This window comes from Tetranychus urticae, chromosome 1 (genome assembly GCF_039701765.1).
Source record: "Tetranychus urticae isolate SD_2017Ah chromosome 1, NJAU_TeUrti_SD_1.0, whole genome shotgun sequence".
In the NCBI taxonomy this organism is placed as follows: Eukaryota; Metazoa; Arthropoda; class Arachnida; order Trombidiformes; family Tetranychidae; genus Tetranychus; species Tetranychus urticae.
The window spans coordinates 25,806,976-25,826,485 of record NC_142958.1 but is presented as its reverse complement, the minus strand read 5'-3'; the positions used below and the strand labels follow the sequence as shown (position 1 = coordinate 25,826,485).

General features: G+C 32.4%; 6 protein-coding genes, 2 long non-coding RNA genes and 1 other non-coding gene across 10 annotated transcripts; 4 read left to right on the top strand and 5 right to left on the bottom strand.

The window, feature by feature from the left end:
* Positions 1-11: 11 nt before the first annotated feature.
* On the top strand, positions 12-4,657 carry LOC107364446 (nuclear exosome regulator NRDE2). Its single transcript, XM_015931790.3, has 3 exons — positions 12-2,881; positions 2,971-3,068; positions 3,676-4,657. Exons 1-3 carry the CDS (start codon positions 135-137, stop codon positions 4,056-4,058), a joined length of 3,228 nt encoding a protein of 1,075 aa, XP_015787276.1. The 5' UTR covers positions 12-134; the 3' UTR covers positions 4,059-4,657.
* On the bottom strand, positions 3,337-3,501 carry LOC112539119 (U12 minor spliceosomal RNA). Its single transcript, XR_003082717.1, has one exon. It is a non-coding gene; the product is annotated as a U12 minor spliceosomal RNA (small nuclear RNA).
* Positions 4,158-10,492, top strand: LOC107364450 (glutaminyl-peptide cyclotransferase). Of its 2 annotated transcripts, none has more exons than XM_015931793.3 (5): positions 4,158-4,935; positions 5,801-5,950; positions 9,262-9,528; positions 9,599-9,887; positions 10,014-10,492. In XM_015931793.3, exons 1-5 carry the CDS (start codon positions 4,825-4,827, stop codon positions 10,286-10,288), a joined length of 1,092 nt encoding a protein of 363 aa, XP_015787279.1. In that variant the 5' UTR covers positions 4,158-4,824; the 3' UTR covers positions 10,289-10,492. The 2 variants fall into 2 exon arrangements, with proteins under 2 accessions (XP_015787279.1, XP_015787280.1); XM_015931794.3 differs by lacking the exon at positions 4,158-4,935 and adding an exon at positions 5,063-5,643.
* LOC149094847 (uncharacterized) lies at positions 4,787-5,251 on the bottom strand. The gene is made up of 2 exons (XR_016197892.1): positions 5,117-5,251; positions 4,787-4,960 (listed from the first exon to the last, which is right to left on the bottom strand). It is a non-coding gene; the product is annotated as an uncharacterized LOC149094847 (long non-coding RNA).
* Positions 7,346-8,460, bottom strand: LOC112539112 (uncharacterized). The gene has a single exon (XM_025161348.2). It carries the CDS (start codon positions 8,228-8,230, stop codon positions 7,442-7,444), a length of 789 nt encoding a protein of 262 aa, XP_025017116.1. The 5' UTR covers positions 8,231-8,460; the 3' UTR covers positions 7,346-7,441.
* On the bottom strand, positions 10,428-12,428 carry LOC107364451 (uncharacterized). The gene is made up of 3 exons (XM_025161347.2): positions 12,305-12,428; positions 10,946-11,895; positions 10,428-10,877 (listed from the first exon to the last, which is right to left on the bottom strand). The coding sequence occupies exons 2-3, from the start codon at positions 11,885-11,887 to the stop codon at positions 10,734-10,736; spliced, it is 1,086 nt and encodes a 361-aa protein (XP_025017115.2). The 5' UTR covers positions 11,888-11,895; positions 12,305-12,428; the 3' UTR covers positions 10,428-10,733.
* Positions 12,429-12,912: 484 nt separating this feature from the next.
* On the top strand, positions 12,913-14,833 carry LOC107364448 (zinc transporter ZIP3). The gene has a single exon (XM_015931792.3). It carries the CDS (start codon positions 13,347-13,349, stop codon positions 14,667-14,669), a length of 1,323 nt encoding a protein of 440 aa, XP_015787278.1. The 5' UTR covers positions 12,913-13,346; the 3' UTR covers positions 14,670-14,833.
* A 438-nt stretch (positions 14,834-15,271) lies between these two features.
* Positions 15,272-16,201, top strand: LOC149094846 (uncharacterized). Its single transcript, XR_016197891.1, has 3 exons — positions 15,272-15,682; positions 15,760-15,931; positions 16,060-16,201. It is a non-coding gene; the product is annotated as an uncharacterized LOC149094846 (long non-coding RNA).
* On the bottom strand, positions 16,067-19,015 carry LOC107364447 (uncharacterized). The gene is made up of 6 exons (XM_015931791.3): positions 18,706-19,015; positions 17,728-18,053; positions 17,179-17,609; positions 16,893-17,099; positions 16,305-16,497; positions 16,067-16,243 (listed from the first exon to the last, which is right to left on the bottom strand). The coding sequence occupies exons 1-6, from the start codon at positions 18,745-18,747 to the stop codon at positions 16,087-16,089; spliced, it is 1,356 nt and encodes a 451-aa protein (XP_015787277.1). The 5' UTR covers positions 18,748-19,015; the 3' UTR covers positions 16,067-16,086.
* Between the last annotated feature and the right edge of the window lie 495 nt (positions 19,016-19,510).

Genomic DNA, 19,510 nt, shown 5'->3' with positions numbered 1-19,510 from the left:
CCATCTGTAGTTTCGCCTAGTAACTGCAGATGTCAATAAAAAAATCATATGTTCAGTTTTTAACTCAGTTTTTAAGTCCAGTTATTAACTAATTGACTGTTTGTTTGAATTTATTCTTTGATTATAATTTTACCATGTTCCCATCAGCATCTAATCTTGGTTATGATTGGGATTCGAAACCTTCAAACACTGACTGGCTTAGTAACCAAAGTTTTCAAGTCCCGGTGGAAACCATAGCTGATGATGATGAAGCTAAGCGACTTAAGGATCAAAAACCAACAACTGTGAATATAAGCGAAGATAGTGCTTCTGACAGTGGAGATACTGACATCGAGTTGATTGGGGAGGTTCAAGTTGAAAGTGACAAGTCTAAAAAGAAGAAGAAAAAGAAGAAAAAATCCCGAGACGCTTCTAAAAAAGTCAAGAAAGATAAACATTCTAAACATCGTTCCGAAGAGAGAGAAAGGACGGAATGGGGGCCAAAAAAATCGAAAGAAAAAAAGGCTGATAGTTACATCAACAAAGTCTTCCTCGAAGAGGTTGGATTGCCTCCGGAAAAAGCTTTTCAGCAAGATCCAAGACCAGATCGAAACAATCTTGCTTTTGAAAGTGTTTACAACTTACTTGTTCCATCATACGACAAGAAAAAATGCTTTAAAAGTAAAAGACTTCGCCAGACTTTGAATAAAGCTAAACAGAGATCAACTAGATATTTTGATTCAAAGATGGTTCAAGATGAAAATTGTGAGGCAATCACTGTGACTAAGAAAGATGAAATCTTCATTTTGCCTGAATATTTACAGATTTCTGAACCAGCATTTAAAGTTATCTCAAAAGATTCTCATAACTTGGGAGACAGTTTGAAGGATGTTCACGATCAAGCAACTGCCCTATACATTAAAGCGCAAGATCCAAAGAAAAACTTACACGTTTCTTCCGAAGACGAATTCAGATTATCAAGCAGTCAATGGACGGTACAAAACAAGACTAAAGAATTCAATGAATATCTTCGCTTGCATCCTAACGATATTGAAAGATGGTTCAAATTTCTTCAATTCCAAGAAGACTCATTTATCTGGTCATCTTCATCGAAATGTACAAAATCTCGCGAGACGGTATTGGCTGAGAAAAAACTGAGTATAGTTGACAAAGCTCTTGAATTTAATCCTAAATGTATGCGACTTAAATTGGAAAGATTGAATCTTATGAGATTCATAGCAACACCTAATGAACTTGACAAGGAATGGAAAAAAATGACATTTAATCATCCAAATAATCCAACCATTTGGAAAAATTATTTCATATTTCTTCAGACACACATCTCACACTTCTCTGTACCCAAACTAAACCGAGCTTTCCTTAAATGTTTCGAAATCTTCAATAGCATGTTGGAAGGAACTTTTCAAACTCATCAAATGACTGAAAATCTTGAAACTGAAATCGTTAAAACTATGTTTCATTACACAACTTTCCTTTCTCAAGCTGGTTATCAAGAAAAGGCAATAGCTATATGGCAAGTCCTCATCGAATTTAATTTATTCACTCCAGAGTTTTTAACTTATGACCAACCATTATCTGAGTGGAAGGCCATACTTGAACCTTTTTGGGATTCAGGTTGCTCAAGATTCGGTGAATTAGATGCTAAAGGTTGGAAAAATGTGATGAAAAACAAATTGCTCAACCAAGGGCCATCGAGAAAACCGATTGATGAATTAGAGGATCCATTGTTGGAAAAATATTTCAATAATCAAGCTAAACTTTGGGTTGAGATTGAAACCCTTCGAGAGAAATATTATTGGCTTCCAGTAAAAGGTCCTGATGCTGATCAAGCTGATGATACAGAACGTAACGTTCTTATTGATGATTTGGCAAAGATATTATTTCGATTCAGAGAGGATGGAACTAAATATCTATTAATTTTACATTTTCTTAAATTTCTTGGAGCAATCGATGCAAGTGATATCATGGACTCGATATTTTTAATAGATGATTCTTTGATCATTAATCCTATCCAAAGCTTATTCAATCTACGTTTGAATGCTTTCGATGATGACTTTACCACGTTTCGTGACCAAGTTTTCATCCAATCGATAGCTCAATTTAAAGAAACTCCTCACGAAAAGCAATTAATTTTATGGAGATTAAAATTTCTTATTGGTCAAGTTGATGTCACTTTGAAGTATAAAGGAGTAAAGAAAATAATCAAAGATTACTTAAAGATTGAAATTTATCGAAATGATCTGGATTTGTGGGATTTATTGACAACGCTTGAAGTGAAGCGAGGTGAACACAAAGAAGCCTGTCTCATTTATGAAACTGCCATTGATTTGTTCACAGGAAGAATCGATTCTCGTCGTTTATTCAAATTTGTCTCCAATTATTGTCAACTTTTATTTGATGTAAAAGATCTCTGCTCTCAAAATTTGTCATACGAAGGATCCAGCTGGCGCGAAACTGAGAACCAAGCCTTAAAGATGATTTCAAGTGTTACATTGGGTAAAAAGCTTGAAAATTACGCACCCATCTTTGCTTTGAAAGCGTCCAAGATTTTGGATATAATGGCAGAGATAGTTGATGAATTTACATCCAATATCTTATTTTGCCATTTGTTAGTTTATTTAATTGTTAATGATTCCAGCCTAGCCTTCGATGAGTGTGAAGCGCTACTCAGAGCTAATGATCAATCTAAGTCAAGAAAATTGGATTTATTCACAATTCACCTTCAACTTTTGATAATTGATATTAAAAGGACTATCAAATCAATATCATCATTGCGAGATGTATGTAAAAGAGCATTGGAACAATTCCCAAATCATAAACCTTTCCTTTCATTGTTCATCAATATCGAATCCAGTATTGCTATTCCTATAGCAGTTGATAGGTAAGCTGTTTAAATGCGTTATACCTCAAGAGATGGTTAAAATTACATTTTATTGGAAAATATTCTAACTTGTATTTTTATCTCCACAGATTCTTCACCGATCTAATTCGCAAAAGTGAATCAAGTGATTTAGTTATTTGGATATTCAAATTGCATTTCGAGTTAAAGAGATTAAATATCATAAAAGGTAATTTCAGTAGTTCAATAATTTCCATTGGTCATCGTCTTGCGTGATATTACAACAACACTAAATGAGTTTAAGATTGCTTGCATTGATAAACATTGATCAATTTGTAAAATTGAGATCTTTCATGATGCAAAAAAAGTAGGAAACTAATGAAAAAGTATCTCATCATCAGATCACATAACCGTAACATTATCTTTATCCAGGTTAGCTCGACAGAAGAACATCAAATTGCTCATGTTATGATAAGCTGTTTTTAATCTTAGTTTTGAGGGCAAGTCAGCAATTAAAGGCAACTTACTAAAGTAGGCAAGTCACGCATTTAATTGGACCTAAACCCTTTCAAAAATTATGCCGAGACACCCTAGAAGGGCAGTCTATGAAGACCCTAGGTCAATAAGGTCTTATAAATTCCTTACTCATTAGTTTCAGGCACAGCTTAGGTTAATGCGACTGACATATAAATAGGTCATCTGTGAAGCCAAATTTCCAGTCATACTTTTCTAATCATCTTTGAATTAACTTTCTCTATTTTATAATCAAACTTGTTTTATGCAAATGAAAATGACAATTTTCTAATGATTTTTTTACGTTTTTTACTCATTTACAGATTCTAGTGCAGGCAGTCAAGCCTGTGATGGTATAATTAGACGAATCAATGGTTTATTTGAAAGATGCTTGTCATTTCCTTGTAACCAAGGTATCATTGTTTTATGGAGAACCTTCATGAAATTCAATGCTGACCATGGAAATATGAAGAAAGCTGAATCTATCGTTTACAGAGCCATTCAAAACTGTCCCTGGTCTAAGATATTGTTTCTTGATGCTATTGACACCTTTCCTCATCTTTTAACTGATTTGCTTACCATTATGTCCGAGAAAGAAATAAGGTTAAGAGCTCCTATCGAAGAGATTGACCTTCTACTAAAAGGTCGAAGTGTTGAGGCTGACAACTCAGATCAACAACAATCAATGGATGCCGAGCCAGCATGATTAATAAGCAAAAATGGTTATTAAGTCAATTTTGTTATTTGGACAAATTATGCAGCAGAATCTGGAAGTTAGCAAATGATTGGATTGTCAGTTGATTATTGTGACAGGAGCAGAAAGGACCAATAAAGATACATGTTATGTGAATGGTTATGAACGCTCTGTTTCATCACATTTATATATTTTACTTCCATATTTCAAGATCTCATTTCAAAATCATTCAATTGTCTCTTCACAATATTCAATCCATCCATCTTCACCTTCAGAAATCATCTGTCCATCACCACATGTCAAATCTTATTTGGTTTACTACTTTGTTTACTATTTTCCTTCTCTCTCTCCATGTCAAAACATATTGAGAGTGAGCTCAGTCATTGTTATTGTGAATGTGAACAAAAATACTGAATACAGGTAACATTACAACTGTTACTCCATTTCAACCAGTTAAACTTGTTGCTTAACTTATCTCAACCTCATGTTATTAAGCTGTTGAATTGAATATAATGGATACGTGTTTCTATTTATATCATTTTTACCAACTTTGTTAAACTTAAATTTATAACTTTAATCGTTTGTAATTAAACAATTCGTTCAATTATTCATCTTCAATAAGTCAACTTATTCACCATTTCAACTGACTTCACAGTTATAATTAAAGCTATCCCATGTGTTATATCCCACATCAGGCTGGTCTTTTTTGTGATAATTTTTCAATATTTTTTTAACCTAAAGTGTTATTTTAAAGTCATTAATTATCTTAATTTTAATCATGAACAACTTCTCAAGTGTTTTCTGGTCATTTATAAATCTAATGAGAATATTAGCAAGCAATGTTTTATCCAATGATCCAGTCGGAGCAGTCAATTGGGACCCAAAACAGGTGAGATTCACTTTGTGATAGTAATCTATAAAAAATAGGAAATCAGTAAATTAATAAATAAATATAATAATAACAATATAAAATAGCATTAAATCCAAAAAACGTCAATCTTTTCAAAACATGTATTAGTGTGTGAACAGCTGATCGCTTCAGATGTTTCTTTCCTACAGAGATAACTCACCGATTTGCTGATCAATTGATTCTAGAAGTAATCAAATCACTGATGTAATAAACTGATTACTGATCAGCTTAATATCCTCATTATATAAGGAACATCCAGTCTTAACAATTCATAATTAAATTCCTTCAAATGTCTCCAAACAGACTTGCTATTGTTAAGCATAATGTAAAGTGTCAAGGCAACAAGTCAACCCAAATAAGACAATTTTCATTACTTTACTACTGAGTTAACCTAAACCAGATACCCAATTTATTAATCAAATAAACAACATAAAATGTCTTTTAGATGTTAGATGAATCAACCAACAGTTATTTTACAATGAACTCCAATTTTGTGTTCATTCAAGATCAAAACCCAAACATAGTATTCAGTCAAATCTCAGTGTGAGTGGTTAAACTGTATAACAACTTTGAGGACAAACTGTCGTGACCTTAATTGTTTAGTTTCCCTGCAACCAATTACTCTATTTACTTATTATCATCTGTCTGTGATTGTTAAACAGCTTTGAAGACAAGAAAAATACAATTGTAAGCATACGATGAATATATTTCTAGATTGGCAAAAATATATTCCCTGTCACTTAATCACTGATCAGATCAAACATAATTATTTAACCTTTCTCTAGTAATCACTATGTTTATTCAATCAACTATTTTCAATTTGTTTTACCTCTTTTCCTTACAGTGGCATCATCAATTGAAGTATCTGGAGACCAATGATCTTTATACAATTGCCAGTGATTCACCGAAAACCTATGAATATTTTAATTATACACTTAATAACATCATGATTCCAAGAGTTTCCGGTACCGAAGGGAATAGAAAAGTTCGAGAGGTAATTAAATCTTCCTTAATTTCTATTAATTCTGCTAATGTTGGTTAAATGTTGCTAATGGTAATGAAAGTCTGTTAGTTCCCAGTCAACTCAACATCATTAAATAGTAAGTTATTGAACAGCGTCTTCAATTATGTCTGGTTAATTTGCTATTTTATATCAATTATCTGTAATTCTGTCCAATCAACTTTTCTGTTCTCATATCTGTATATTTAAGTGACCACAACGAATCAATGGGAATAATATAAATAGACCAAAATACCAAAGAAAATTAACCAAAAATTATATTTACGCATTAATGGTATCAAATCAATTTTTTATACTTTATTTGGAGTGTAAACGTCTCCAATTATTTTAATAATTTCAAATAATGTTTGTGAATATTCAGGTGTTCAAAGAATCAATGTTTAAATGTATCTTCAGAATTAGTTAAACAACAATTTCCAGGGTTGTGTGATTAACAGCAAATGTTGTCGTTAAATTGCTCCTTTCAGTTGAATAGAGTCATTTAACCCAAACTGATTTCCTTCAGCACAAGTTAATGGACTATTGACCATAAAGCGCCATAGATACAAACCAATTAACTGTTTAATTGTGCTTGTAATCAATTCACAATGAAGCTACAGAGGATAAAATGTACAATTTTATCCAGCATAACAATAGTAAAGAGTATTGGTAAAGAGATATGAAGGGTATTTTCAAAGTATTTTTCGGTTATTTTATGAACCCAAAAATAGATTTCTGGTTAACACATAAATAGAACCATAATTCAAGTATTTAACCTTACAATTTTGATCAATAAACTACAATTTGATTAAATAATAGGTTAACTTGCTCAATACGTAGGTGTTAATTGGATTGACATTGACATCTTGCTTTTAATATACAGGTAAACATATTAATCCACATGAAAAGGTTGCTCCTAAGAAGTAGCTTTATTTTATCCTCAAAGTTCCATATTTCTATTAATATGTTTGTAGGTTTTTTTCATTCCCATCTCATCTTTTAATAAATCATTTACATAAATATTCCTGTGCCATTCCAACTGGGAATCTTTTCTACTGATGAAAACCAGAAACTAGTCCAATCTCAATCGTTATAAATTAATGAGAAGAAAGATACTCAAGTGAGAGCAATCATGATATCCAATTGAAATAGGTTAGCATCTTGACCGATTCAAGTTGATCAACTTATATTTTACTTGTTGATTCTGGCAAAAATTGTCTGAAAAGTCCAAGCTAATAAATGTGCAATAGGAATGATGAAAATGAGAAACTTATATTGATTACAATTCATGAAGTCTTCAACCATGTTAGGGATGAAATTACTGTATCGAGAAAAATCATACAAAAATAAGACTCAACAAATGTTGACAGTAAATAATAATATTATAAATTGAAACAAATATAATTCATTTACTAACTTCAATTGAATATTAATTTCCCTTTTATGTAACAATTACATAAAATTAATAATCTTGAATACTCTTTTCTACAAGAAAAGATAATCATATTTAACTGATACATCTGGATTAATTGCTACAATATATTCTGATCTGAAACCATTTTCCTGTGGCTCCAAATCAAGAACTGTATCTTGTCCATTTGTCACGGCAAAAATTTCATCAACATCATTTAGTGTAAGTTGATTATGATTATTTGAATAAGGCTCGACAAGTTTCAATTGTCCAGGCAATTCTTGTTTGAAATAAAATTGGCCAATGTAATTAACAGCATTACCATCTGTAGTATTTTTGGCATAAACTTCAATATGAATGTGTATACAGCGACCAAAATACCAACCAGGAATGATTGTTTTGAAGTTTACTTGGCCATCTTCATTAGTTACTTGATAACCACGAAGGAATCTTTTATCAGAAATTGGCTTTGGACGAAAATATGGTTCAAGAAATATATCAAACTCTTGTACACCTGAATAGTGACCCAAAGCATTGGCATGCCAGATGTGAACAAAATAGTCGGATAAAGGTGAACAATCTTTAGCGTTGGTTAATTTAAGATTCAAGTCTAAATTAACTCCAGTTTGGCCATCAGTAATATCTGATCGTTGAAGATCATCAGACAAAAAGTATGGGCCTTCAGTTGTGAATGGAGCCAGGACACATTTATGTTGATTGGCTTCCCTCTTGTATCGAGCACAATCAACTATTGTACGATCATGATCAAGATATTTACCAGGTCTCTCTAAATGAGATGAAACATGGGCGATGTTGATAGAGATGAACAAAGTTAAAAATGAAATGGTTAAAGTGTTCATCATTGGATCATGGATAATGTTACTGTTGCTTAAATTTATAGTCAATTTAATTACTTATAACCTCAGCTCGATGGTGATTGAATTTGCTCTGCGAATTATAGACTAAAAAAGACATTTATAAACGTATTCTCAAAATTTAATCAGCTAGACTGATTGATAAGTCTGAATGATTACAATTTTCTAAAACTATTTCATTCATATTTTTATTGTTTTTTTATTAGTTAACCTCAGCACTCGCTTCAGATTTTATTGTTACCAATATTATAAATCTCACTTTCAACATTGAATACGATTGCTTTTGGCATAGAAGTCGTCGTAAAAAGATTGCACCAACACAATATTGATGTGATGTAACAAAATTTTATAACTTGATATTCACCAATAGCGTCAATAACTGTGGTAGAACTGTGAAGCTAGGCAAATAGTCAAAAATAAATACACCGAAATCACGAAAGATGCATGGAAAGAAGAGCCTTGATATCAATCAGCTCTGCAAGTAAAAAAATAAAGTTACTGATTTTTGAATAATAATTCCAAATGTCTAGAAAATTAAGGCTATTCTGATTAATAATTGATAGATTAGTTTATGACATTAGAATATCATTTAATGATCTGCAGTAAATCATTTTGTTTGACTAACACTGTTATGTAACGCTATTTAGTCAGAATAAATATTCCATCGTTTAACCCTTTTAGTACATGTGTATTAAGTTGCAACACATTTCCGTTTTGCATTATTTCTTAGTTTATCGAGATTCATGAAGTGTTATGGTTTGACTTGATTCATTAAATTGAATTATTTTAGGTCAAACTCATTTTCTTTGATTGTATATTGAAGGATGTTCATTTGACAATTAAATCTGTCAGAGATAGTTCATTCAATATCCTTCACAGTTGGTATTGTCTGATAACTATGAAAAGCCAAATTGCTAGTGGAGTGAACTTTTTATCGTTTTTGATGTGTATCCATTATTAGGTGTATTTGTTTCTGGTTTTGCCATTTGATTTATTTTTTATCATTTTTTCTTTTTCAGTTCATAGAAAATTCGATGAGAGACTTAGGGTGGACAGTTGAGGAAGATGCTTTTATGGCCAATACTCCGTATGGTTCCAAACCTTTTGTTAATATAATTGCAACTCTAAACCCAAAAGCTTGCCGTCGGTTAATGATTGCTTGTCATTATGACTCCAAATTATTTCCTGGTAAAAATTTTGTTGCTGCCACCGATTCAGCTGTCCCTTGTTCAATGATGATTGAGATTGCTCGTCATTTCTCATCCAGTTTACAGAAACATAAAACGGTAAGTTTCCTTCTTTTAATTTCAATATTTTTCAAGTATTCTAACGAAAATTGTTTCTCTTCTTTTACAGGAACGTAATGATTTAACTTTGCAATTTGTATTTTTTGATGGGGAAGAGGCTTTTAAAGACTGGACAGATACGGATTCACTTTATGGTTCTCGTCATTTAGCTGCTCTTTGGAATAAATCAAGATTTCCTAAGAATCAAGCTGATAGACAAAGATGTCCTGGAGATTATGCGTCAGAATTGGACAGAATTGATGTAATGGTCCTTCTTGATCTTCTTGGTACAGCCAATCCATCGATTTACAGCTATTTCCCAGAAACAAATCCACTTTATGCCAAAATATTACGAGCAGGTAACTGTTAATTTGTCTGCTATAGTTGATACAACCAAAGAGTTCAACAGATAATTTTGTCCAATAGGATATTTATTGATGAGTTACTTACTAATTGTGATTTTACTTCTACGACATTTTTTACAGAACAACGTTTGAATGATTTATCATTGTTGGAAGCTGAACCACCAAAGACGACAACCACCTATTTCAAGAATCGACTCAGTTTTGGAGGCGTTGATGATGACCATAAACCATTTGCTTCAAGAGGAGTCCCAATTGTCCATGTCATTCCAATGCCTTTTCCATCAGTTTGGCATAAAATGTCTGATAATGGCGATGCTTTAAATCATCCAACAATCCTCAATCTAATCAAAATTTTCAAAGTCTTCATCGCTGAATATTTGCATCTAGCAATTTGATTTGTAACTGGCAAATAATTTCTACCTTGGGCAATTTAACCTTTGCATTCAAAGTATGGCGAAGGGATCAATGAAGTTATCCATTTTATTGATCATTTATTTTTCTAATCATTGCAATTTTGAATGAAACAAGAATAACTACAAATCAGTAAATCATCTTTACTCTTGCAAAAACGACATAAATTATATTTATAAACACATCAATTATGTACTTATTTTTTGTTCATCTAATTTCTATTCTAAATTGTTACAACTTGCAAATAATGAGTTATTTCATAATTTCATTACCGATCTCTCCGAAAACATAACATTTCAAATTATGAAAACAATGAAATATTGATATATTTCAATCGATGTGATAACAACAAGATAAACCAATCAAACATTTGGCATGGAAATTAGGAGAACCATGAAATACAGCAAATTTAAAGAGTAATAATGGTTTTCATTGCAATAAATTAGGTGCTGCTAATGCAATGGTCAGTGAGATAGTTGCAAGGGATGAGACAAAATTAGAAGAAATTACAAAGATCTTCGCAAATGTAAATCCAACATCATGTCTTCCGATTCTTTCCAGAAACAGTCGAATCTAAATCAGAAAATAAGAAAATATTATCAGTCCAGAATTGATTGAAGATCAGTTTAGTCAGTATTTACCTCATTGATTATTTCAGGTGAATAGTAACCAAAGGAAAGTGAATAAACTGTTTCATAACATTTTACCGACAGCAAATTTACATGGACAAAGTGAAAGGTCATAAATATCAGGTAAACAGTATGTGACCCGAAAAAGATGAGACCCATTATGGATTCAGATGTTTTCTCGCCGTGGAATAGCTTGACAAGATTGAAATGACAAGTCGCCACAAGGTAAATGTAAAGACCAAGCACGGTTAAAACAAGAAATGAATCAATATTAGCAATTATCTCACCAGTTTGAGAATACATTTGACGAAATGTTTGAATTTTGTGACTAGACAACGGACTTCGTTTGTTGACTCTTGAAACATTTGAACTGATAACAATGAATGCCGATTGGAGGTGAACACACGTCTCAAATATAAACTGGACAAAAAGTATCCAAGCGTAAGATACCAATAAACGTACTATGATAGCAAAGGTTTTACGAATGACTGTGTGATCATGTTTTATCATCTTACTGATATAAGGCGGATAATCCATGACAAGATCAGACAGAAACTCATATACAATTGCAAACAAATAAATGTATCGGAAAATTTTACGATGATGAGAAACATATTGATCAGCAACAGTATTATCAGTGACTAAAATTTGAGAAAGACTTGAAAAGGAACGTCGATACTTTGAACGGTTTATCCTGAAATAGATGACACAAACGCCAAGCAATATATCGTTTATTCGGTTAAATAAATCCTCAATGCGACTGATTAAGATTCCTTCAGACGATTCAATATTGAATGCAGCATAAATCACAAATAAACCTTTGAAAACAAATACGAATCCAATGAATAAATTGACAATCAAGTAGATTTTACTGTCCATAAGCAATGATTTAGCAATCAGTCCAGTGGGTACAATTAGCTTTATAACATTTTTCTTATCATGTATCTGGTGCATTTTTTTGCCTGAAACAGAGAGAAAACGAAATAAGAATTAATATTTTTGTAACTGATTTTACAAAAGTGCGTCTCAATAATTGCGTTAACATGATAAATTACTCTTGATGACAGCAAATCACAACACCAGACCAAATTAATCATTTCTCAATATACAGTATTGCTTGGTCAGCCATTAAATGGAATCAATAATGACTCTCTTCCAATACAATGTAACAAATTTGTCATTTTAGAGGCATTTTTATTAATGATGCAGTCAATTGAATCGGATAATTCAGTAATATTTCATTTTTTCATTCTCATTCAGTATTGGAAATTTATTTCTATCAGATTTCCTAGCAATGGTTAAAATTACAACTTTCACTGGTCATATGTAAATAATTTGGTTGAAAATTGGTTGTTGATTTGGTTAATTTACTTATCGCATTTTCCGCTAATCATCTTTCATTACAGCCTTTTAATAGACAAAGACAATAAACTTTGAACAGCACTTTGCACATTTTGTATATGTGAGACACTTGTGTTATGATTAGCAAGAGAAAGACAATTTATAATTGTCACGTAAAACATTGTTTCAATTAATAAGACAATTAAGTGACTATCTAATCTCCAATCCCTTAAATACAGTACATAGTCAAGTTAACAGACCAAAGCCATTGTAAATGTTTATGGCTATCATTTGAAAATGTTATGGGCAACTCTACGGTAAGGGGACCTTTGGTTAGCTAAAATTGAAAATGTAAAGTTGGAATTAGATAAATCACGTAAATTGGTCTGATACTCTTAACTGATTGAATTATATCAATTTTAGCATAAGTTGAATGACATGCGATGAGTTTTGCTAATCACCATTGGCTTCACTTTTTTTGTCAGATTATCACTGTTTAATTAGTTGCTAAGTTTGAGATTTACGTAGTCACTCATCAATGCAAAAATCTTTGTCGGTCTCTAGCAAATCTTTTTTTTTGTGATTACAATCGCAATTAATCATTACAGTCTATTCTCCAGTGAGTATAACTCTTACTACATTACTCTCACAATTAATGAGTTATATTTAAAGTTAAACGCAATCTCACAGGTTCGCAATTTTATCTTATTTTGATGAGTTTTTTCATCTCGTATCTTCACCAGCAATGTAGCTGTATGTTATGATTTTTAAATCAAAGGTTGATTGTAACCGTAGTACCCATTTTATCAAAAAAAACTGTGAAAAATACGACTACTTAAGCACAACCGTCCAAGTAATGGTAAATTCTGAATGGTAGTTTACTTTATACCGGTTAGAAGAGTGTATAAGTAATCAGCAACTAATCTTTCTCCACAGTTAATTTAATCAATTGGCTGACTGTTTGGACAGCTTTTTGTTCTTGTTAATTTTTTCTCTCAAATAATTCTCTGGTTGTTTCACTCATTTTTATCTTGTGAATTTGCATAAGTAAAGCTGGTTGAAAGCATCAAAAATGGATCTAAATGGAACTCGTGTAACTGCTTTGATTACTCTTTTTGTGCTTACCATGTTGGCGGGTCTTGGGCCTGTTTTAGTGTTTAATCTATGGCGAAGGAAACAAGATAAAGCAATCCTAGAGAGTCACAACTCAGGTTTGGATGTTCGAAAAGATTCCAAATCTTCCAAAAGTGCCAAAATTTTGCAGCTATTGTTGGTCTTTGGTGGCGGTGTCCTTCTATCAACCTGCTTTGTTCACATGATACCAGAGATTCAAGAAAGTTATAATGCATATCAAGAAAGTAAAGAGCACCATGAAGATGTAACAACTATATCGCCAGTCACGGAAACCACAAGCATACCAACAGTTGCAGCGGGGGGTTATAATAAAATCCAAAACGTTCGATTCTATCATCCGGGGCATGATGAAAGTGGCGAGGAAGGACATTCTCATTCACATTCACACAGTCCACCTTGGGTAGAGATTTGCATTTGTCTGGGACTTTTTTTAACCTATTTCATAGAAGAGTCAATTTTATTGTTGATCGGACGTGAATCATCTCACCATCACCACCATCATCATAATCATCACCAGCAAAATCATCACGATTTGTCAGTGGAAAGTAATCATAAAAGAAGGACGACTTCTTGTTATTCAGAAAACAATTTACCACATGGAGGTTTAGAAGATTATGGTTCAATCACAAATAATGGATCACGGAGACTGTCTTCAAATAGTATCGAGAAACACGCTGAAATTAAACATAAAATAGGCTATGACAATGTAGCCATTGATTTGCGCGGCGATAATTTATCTCCTACATCCCTTCATCGATCTTATAGTTCCATTAAATCAATTGCCGGTGAAAGTAATTGGACTCTATTTTTACGGGGTTTAATTATAGTGATTGCATTTCTGGCTCATTCCATTTTTGACGGTGTTGCCATTGGCTTACAAACTAGCTCCTATTCAATTTGGACCATGTTTTTTGCCATCTGTTTACATAAATTTGTTGTGGTGTTTGCCATTGGGTTTGAACTTTTCGAGAAAACGGGTTCTCTTCTTTTTACTTCAATACATATGACTATATTTTCTGCCATGTCACCACTAGGTATCTTCTTAACCATTGTTATCGAAAAAGGTCTGAGTGAAGATGGAAGTTTGACACTGATATTATTGAATGCTGTTGCCACTGGTGCCATTTTGTATATTGTTTTCCTTGAAATCTTACAAGCTGATCGATGTCCAGAGGTTAACGGTCTAGTCCAACTGCTATTTTTGATGGCTGGTTTTACCCTAATGACTTGTATGACTGTATTGGTTGGTCATGGTGATTGATCCAAATACAATTAACATCTAAATAATAGACAGAGTGGATAAAAACCAGCATAATTATATAGTTTAATTGTTAATATATTGCTTAAAAATGAAAATTTATATTCACTTTACCTGAATTGAAAGGTGAAGTCTTAACAAAAATAAAAGATATTTTACAAGCCTTACCTCATTATCACAAGCACAATTTGGTCAAGTTATTTCACAATTTAACTGGATAAAAAAGTCAGATACCAAAGTAGATGAAATCAACATGAGATAATAGAAATAAATAGCAGTGATGATTGATAAAAATGGCGATGACATAAGTCAATAATTATCGATAACAAGCACTGCTGAAGAAAAATACGGTCCAATCAAAGGTTAAACATACCAAACGAGTTAAATAGACATTACGCACAAACACGGTCAATCATTATTTATGCTGTTGACAAACAGTCTAAAACCTTGACTTCACACTTGGACACAGAAATTTTCAATCAAGTTGTAGATTTATCAACACCTGATAAGATTTCAATTAATATCGGTATCAAAAAACATAAGCCTTAAGGCTTGCAACAGATAGGACTTTCTCAATTATCTAGTATCTAGATACAACAGTTGACAAACATTCATCCCTTAAACTGTTAAATAATGGAAATATTCATATTACTTGAAACATCATATTAGTTAATTTACTGTTTGTTTAAACCAATTTACTAGGAAATAGTATTATGAACTAACAGCTTAAAAAGTAATCATAAAATTAACTTCTAACGTTTTATAAAGTGCCATCAAGTTTTTTAAGATCCGTGTGCAATCCTATATGTTGATGAATAAATGTCTGCAAGACTTTTTGAAATGCCTTCCAACTACGATATTTTCAATGAACACTTGCTAACAACGATTAATGGTCTAAATGGTGTGATTATTTTCATTTCGAGTGAAATTACAAATCCAATTTCCATCGAAAAAAATTTTCCCAATCCTAAGCTTCTACGAATTTAGGAAGCACTTCTTGTTAAGTAACTTTTCAGGTAATCTTTTTGTGTTAAACCTTGATAGCTTGTTAATTTATTGTCTGTAATTTTTGTTTCTCTTTTTTTTGTAGCAGTATGTCGATTGTAATGGTGGTTAATTGTTTAATTGCCTGATGTAATTTTGCTGCCACTCATCAGTTGACACTTCAATTGGTTTGCAGATAGACTTGGAGATAACCAAATGAGTTTTCTTATTACATGTGATACGTTATCATGGATATGAATTTTCTGATTATAAGTACTAATGTTAGTATCATTACTGTAATTGAAGTTTCAGTTGATAGTCTCATGTAAAAATTCAAAAGATCAATATTTTTGAATTTAAGATGCTATATTACCATGATAATATACCTGATTAAATTTTTTATTTACAGATGCTGATTCGTGAGTTCAAGCCCCGTTTAATTATAAGAGCAATTAAAATCTATATAACATGGTAATACAAATGTGTTTGGTCCTAAAATTGCCACCATTGCAGAAACAGTCGCACAGATTCCACCAATCAATCCCAACAGAATGATTTTGTAGCAATACAATTTGAAAAATAATGAGATATTTCTGTAATATGCCGAGAAGATGGAATTAAATCAAGGTTAAATAGATTGGTATCTGGAGTTACCTTTGCGGCCAAGATGGGCTTTTCATTGAACACAACTTCACGTAGAACAGGGGAGGAAATATGTAAGCCAAAAATGTCATAACCGACCCACCGAGGAGATCCATAACTTTGCCAAATCGAGGAACGGATTCACCAATGAATACAACCAGGCATAACATTAGGAACCTTATCACAACTCGCTTCCAATTGAACGCTGCATTTAAAGACAACAAAATCTTTTCGTCAAAGTTGAATTGATTATCATGTTTACCTAATAATATTATCTAATAACTTGGTCGAATAGTTGAAAGTCAAGGTGAGTATTCATTGGAATTGTTTCCGATAAAGATCAGTTATTGGATAACTGATTACTGATAACCAAACAATGATACATGAAACAATGAATGTTTCATCTAAATGGATTTACGCATTAGAAATGATCCATTAAGCTGAATGATAAAGGAGTTAAAACTTCTTTGAGTATTTTAGGGAAGGTATAATTTCGGTGATTATCATTCATATGAACAACAAAGATAGAACTCATTTCGATTTCTTAACTCTGTCACAGATCTAATTAGCTTTTCATTTTTGTCTTCTAGAGAAACTTACATCGGTCTATTTTTAATTGGTTTTCTATCAACTGCACTCCTGGATTGATCATCAATATGAAAGCAAAAAACAAATGTCCAGCCATCAAAATTGTTACGATATCACGCTTAATTCCTCCCGGAACGGAATGGACTATATTATTATCGACCGATGAGCCATACGCAAGATAACCAATGATTGAAAACGGCGTGAATAGCAAAAATAAAACTACGGAATAAAAAGACAGTCACAAACAAACTCAATCTACTTTTGTTGGTGCCAAGCTCACATGCCAAAGAATACTTACTGAGGAATCCTAAAATGACTGCTTGAGGCCACTTATCTTTTCTCTGCATGTCATTTTGATAGGTCGGAAATGGTGCTGTCCCTCCATAGGCGAAAATTAGAGTCCCAAATGCAAGTGAAATCGAGTTTAGTGAAGGCGTTGATACATTTGGTGGTTTCTCAAGAGCCATGTAATCACTAACCATATCAGTAAGTAGTAAAATTACAGCTACTGTCGATGTAAATAATGCTAAAGCTGCTGCACCCCAAAATTCAACTGGAGTACCAAGCCACATTAAAGGGCAAATGGTAGCAGCTATAATTGCTATCCAAAGTCCGTAAGACAAGTGACGATTCGGATCAATCAAATCGGAGGCTAGTTGAGAGCAGACCAATAGCATGACAACTGGAGAGCCAATTGAACCAATTTGAAGACAACAATTAACGAAAAACCTATGAATTTATAATGGGTTTCATATTATAAAGGTAAAGCTGATTTGTCTCTTTGGATTCCATTAAGAAAACTGAGATGTTTTTCGTAAAAATTTTTCAACTCTTTCTATCATCTTACTTCATCTTTTCCCCGAATGCCCTTCTACCTATTTCTGGATATGGATTACGACAAACCTCCCTGTATTCAGGCCAACGCTCCTCTAAAATTAGCCAACATGAACCAATCAAGCTAGCAGCAATAGTAGAATCAATACAAATCATCACCATTAAAGGAATCCCAAACCACCCAGTAGCATTGAGTGCATACGGTAAAGCCAATATACCAACACCAGCATTTTCACCAGCTACAAACAGAATCGTTGTCAGAACCGATAAACCCTTCTTCTCCGGTTCACTCTTATCAAGATGGTTTGGTTGGAAGCCAATTTTTGCTCGAGATTCTTGCTGTTTAAAAATTAGAGTTAATTCAATTGCCTCATAAAAAACATTTAATCAACATGAAGAATCTCACAGTTTTATGGATTTGGTACAAGATTATTCATATTTGCTTCATTTAACCCAAAGAGTAAAGGAACTATAAATTTGATTTAACCTAAACCAAAAGTTGAAAAATGCGACTTGGACTAATAGACTTGGACATAAAATTAAAGTAAATTCATATTGACACAGTCAATTATGTCTTTATCCTACAAAGATTAAACAAATTGCTGATTACTTAACAACTACATTAGCTGGTTATACTTATGTAAGTTTTGATTGTTTGATATTTCACTGTGATGAATTGACATTTAATGTCATTCATTGTCAGGCGACCAACTCATGATGGAAAATAAAATGTACATGTTTAGCCGTATCGGATCAACATCTACTTATTTAAACATCAAGTATTAATAAAGTAATATAAGCGGTTATCACACATGAAATCGACTGATTCTAGAGTACAGAAAGCCTTTACTCATAAGAAAAATAAGATTTTTCAAAGTCATGATAATCACGCAGATGGGATTACTATTTAAATTTATCTATTGGGTTAGGATTAACACTGGGTTAACACTTTCATTAAGCAAATTTTGATTGGTAAAACAAGATTACTTACTTTTCTGAAGTGCACATTGAGCTTTTGTGGACTGAAATCCATTTTTGAATGAGCACAAATTAAAAGCTATTTGACAGAAGAGTTAAATTTAGTCAACTCAAATCAACTTAATTAACGTAATTCTAAAAAATGTTTTACTGTCATTTGATTAGACACCAGATGTTTACAATGCCTTGGTTTTGGACGAAGTTTTTTCTTTACGCGTCCAAATTGTAAAACGTAGATAATCAATTTCTCATGAATCAACTATTAGATTCGCTAGCTAGTACTACCTTCATGATTATATGTTAACTTTATTTCTTGTTTAATCAACAGCTAATAAAAATGCCTTCTTTTTTATGGTAATAATTAATTTTCCATATTACGTTCAACCTTTTAACATAAATTAAGCTAAATCGTGACAAATTGTTCTTTGTTTTTCACCAGACTTTTGCTGGTAAACATGATCGATTGGCATAATTTGCAAACTAAATTAACCGCAAATATTCCCTTTACCGATCCAATTGATCAGATGTATCGGTAAAACAGACAAAAACAAGTAAACAATCAGTAATTTGAATGAACTTGTTGTTTTGAAAACCATTGAATCTTTCGTTATAATTGATATTGAATTTGAATAAACTGACACAATTAAATCATAATGTGAATTACTGTCGAGTGATATTGAGAAAAGCCAAATGCAAAGTAAAGTAATGTCAGAATGACAAAAACGCGGAAACATTTCATGTCTACAAGATGTTACTCAAGATAAAAATGATTTAACAACAATTTAACATTTACTGCTGTTTAAGATGATTCAAAGACA

Coding starts and splice junctions, on each gene's coding strand:
- LOC107364446 (XM_015931790.3), top strand. CDS start 135: ATGTTCCCATCAGCATCTAATCTTGGTTATGATTGGGATTCGAAACCT. Junction 2,882..2,970: donor ATTCCTATAGCAGTTGATAG/GTAAGCTGTTTA, acceptor TTATCTCCACAG/ATTCTTCACCGATCTAATTC. Junction 3,069..3,675: donor GAGATTAAATATCATAAAAG/GTAATTTCAGTA, acceptor ACTCATTTACAG/ATTCTAGTGCAGGCAGTCAA.
- LOC107364450 (XM_015931793.3), top strand. CDS start 4,825: ATGAACAACTTCTCAAGTGTTTTCTGGTCATTTATAAATCTAATGAGA. Junction 9,529..9,598: donor GTTTACAGAAACATAAAACG/GTAAGTTTCCTT, acceptor CTTCTTTTACAG/GAACGTAATGATTTAACTTT. Junction 9,888..10,013: donor TGCCAAAATATTACGAGCAG/GTAACTGTTAAT, acceptor CATTTTTTACAG/AACAACGTTTGAATGATTTA.
- LOC112539112 (XM_025161348.2), bottom strand. CDS start 8,230: ATGATGAACACTTTAACCATTTCATTTTTAACTTTGTTCATCTCTATC.
- LOC107364451 (XM_025161347.2), bottom strand. CDS start 11,887: ATGCACCAGATACATGATAAGAAAAATGTTATAAAGCTAATTGTACCC. Junction 10,878..10,945: donor CACCTGAAATAATCAATGAG/GTAAATACTGAC, acceptor TTTCTGATTTAG/ATTCGACTGTTTCTGGAAAG.
- LOC107364448 (XM_015931792.3), top strand. CDS start 13,347: ATGGATCTAAATGGAACTCGTGTAACTGCTTTGATTACTCTTTTTGTG.
- LOC107364447 (XM_015931791.3), bottom strand. CDS start 18,747: ATGGATTTCAGTCCACAAAAGCTCAATGTGCACTTCAGAAAA. Junction 17,610..17,727: donor GCATTCGGGGAAAAGATGAA/GTAAGATGATAG, acceptor ATAAATTCATAG/GTTTTTCGTTAATTGTTGTC. Junction 16,498..16,892: donor CCAATTAAAAATAGACCGAT/GTAAGTTTCTCT, acceptor CTTTAAATGCAG/CGTTCAATTGGAAGCGAGTT.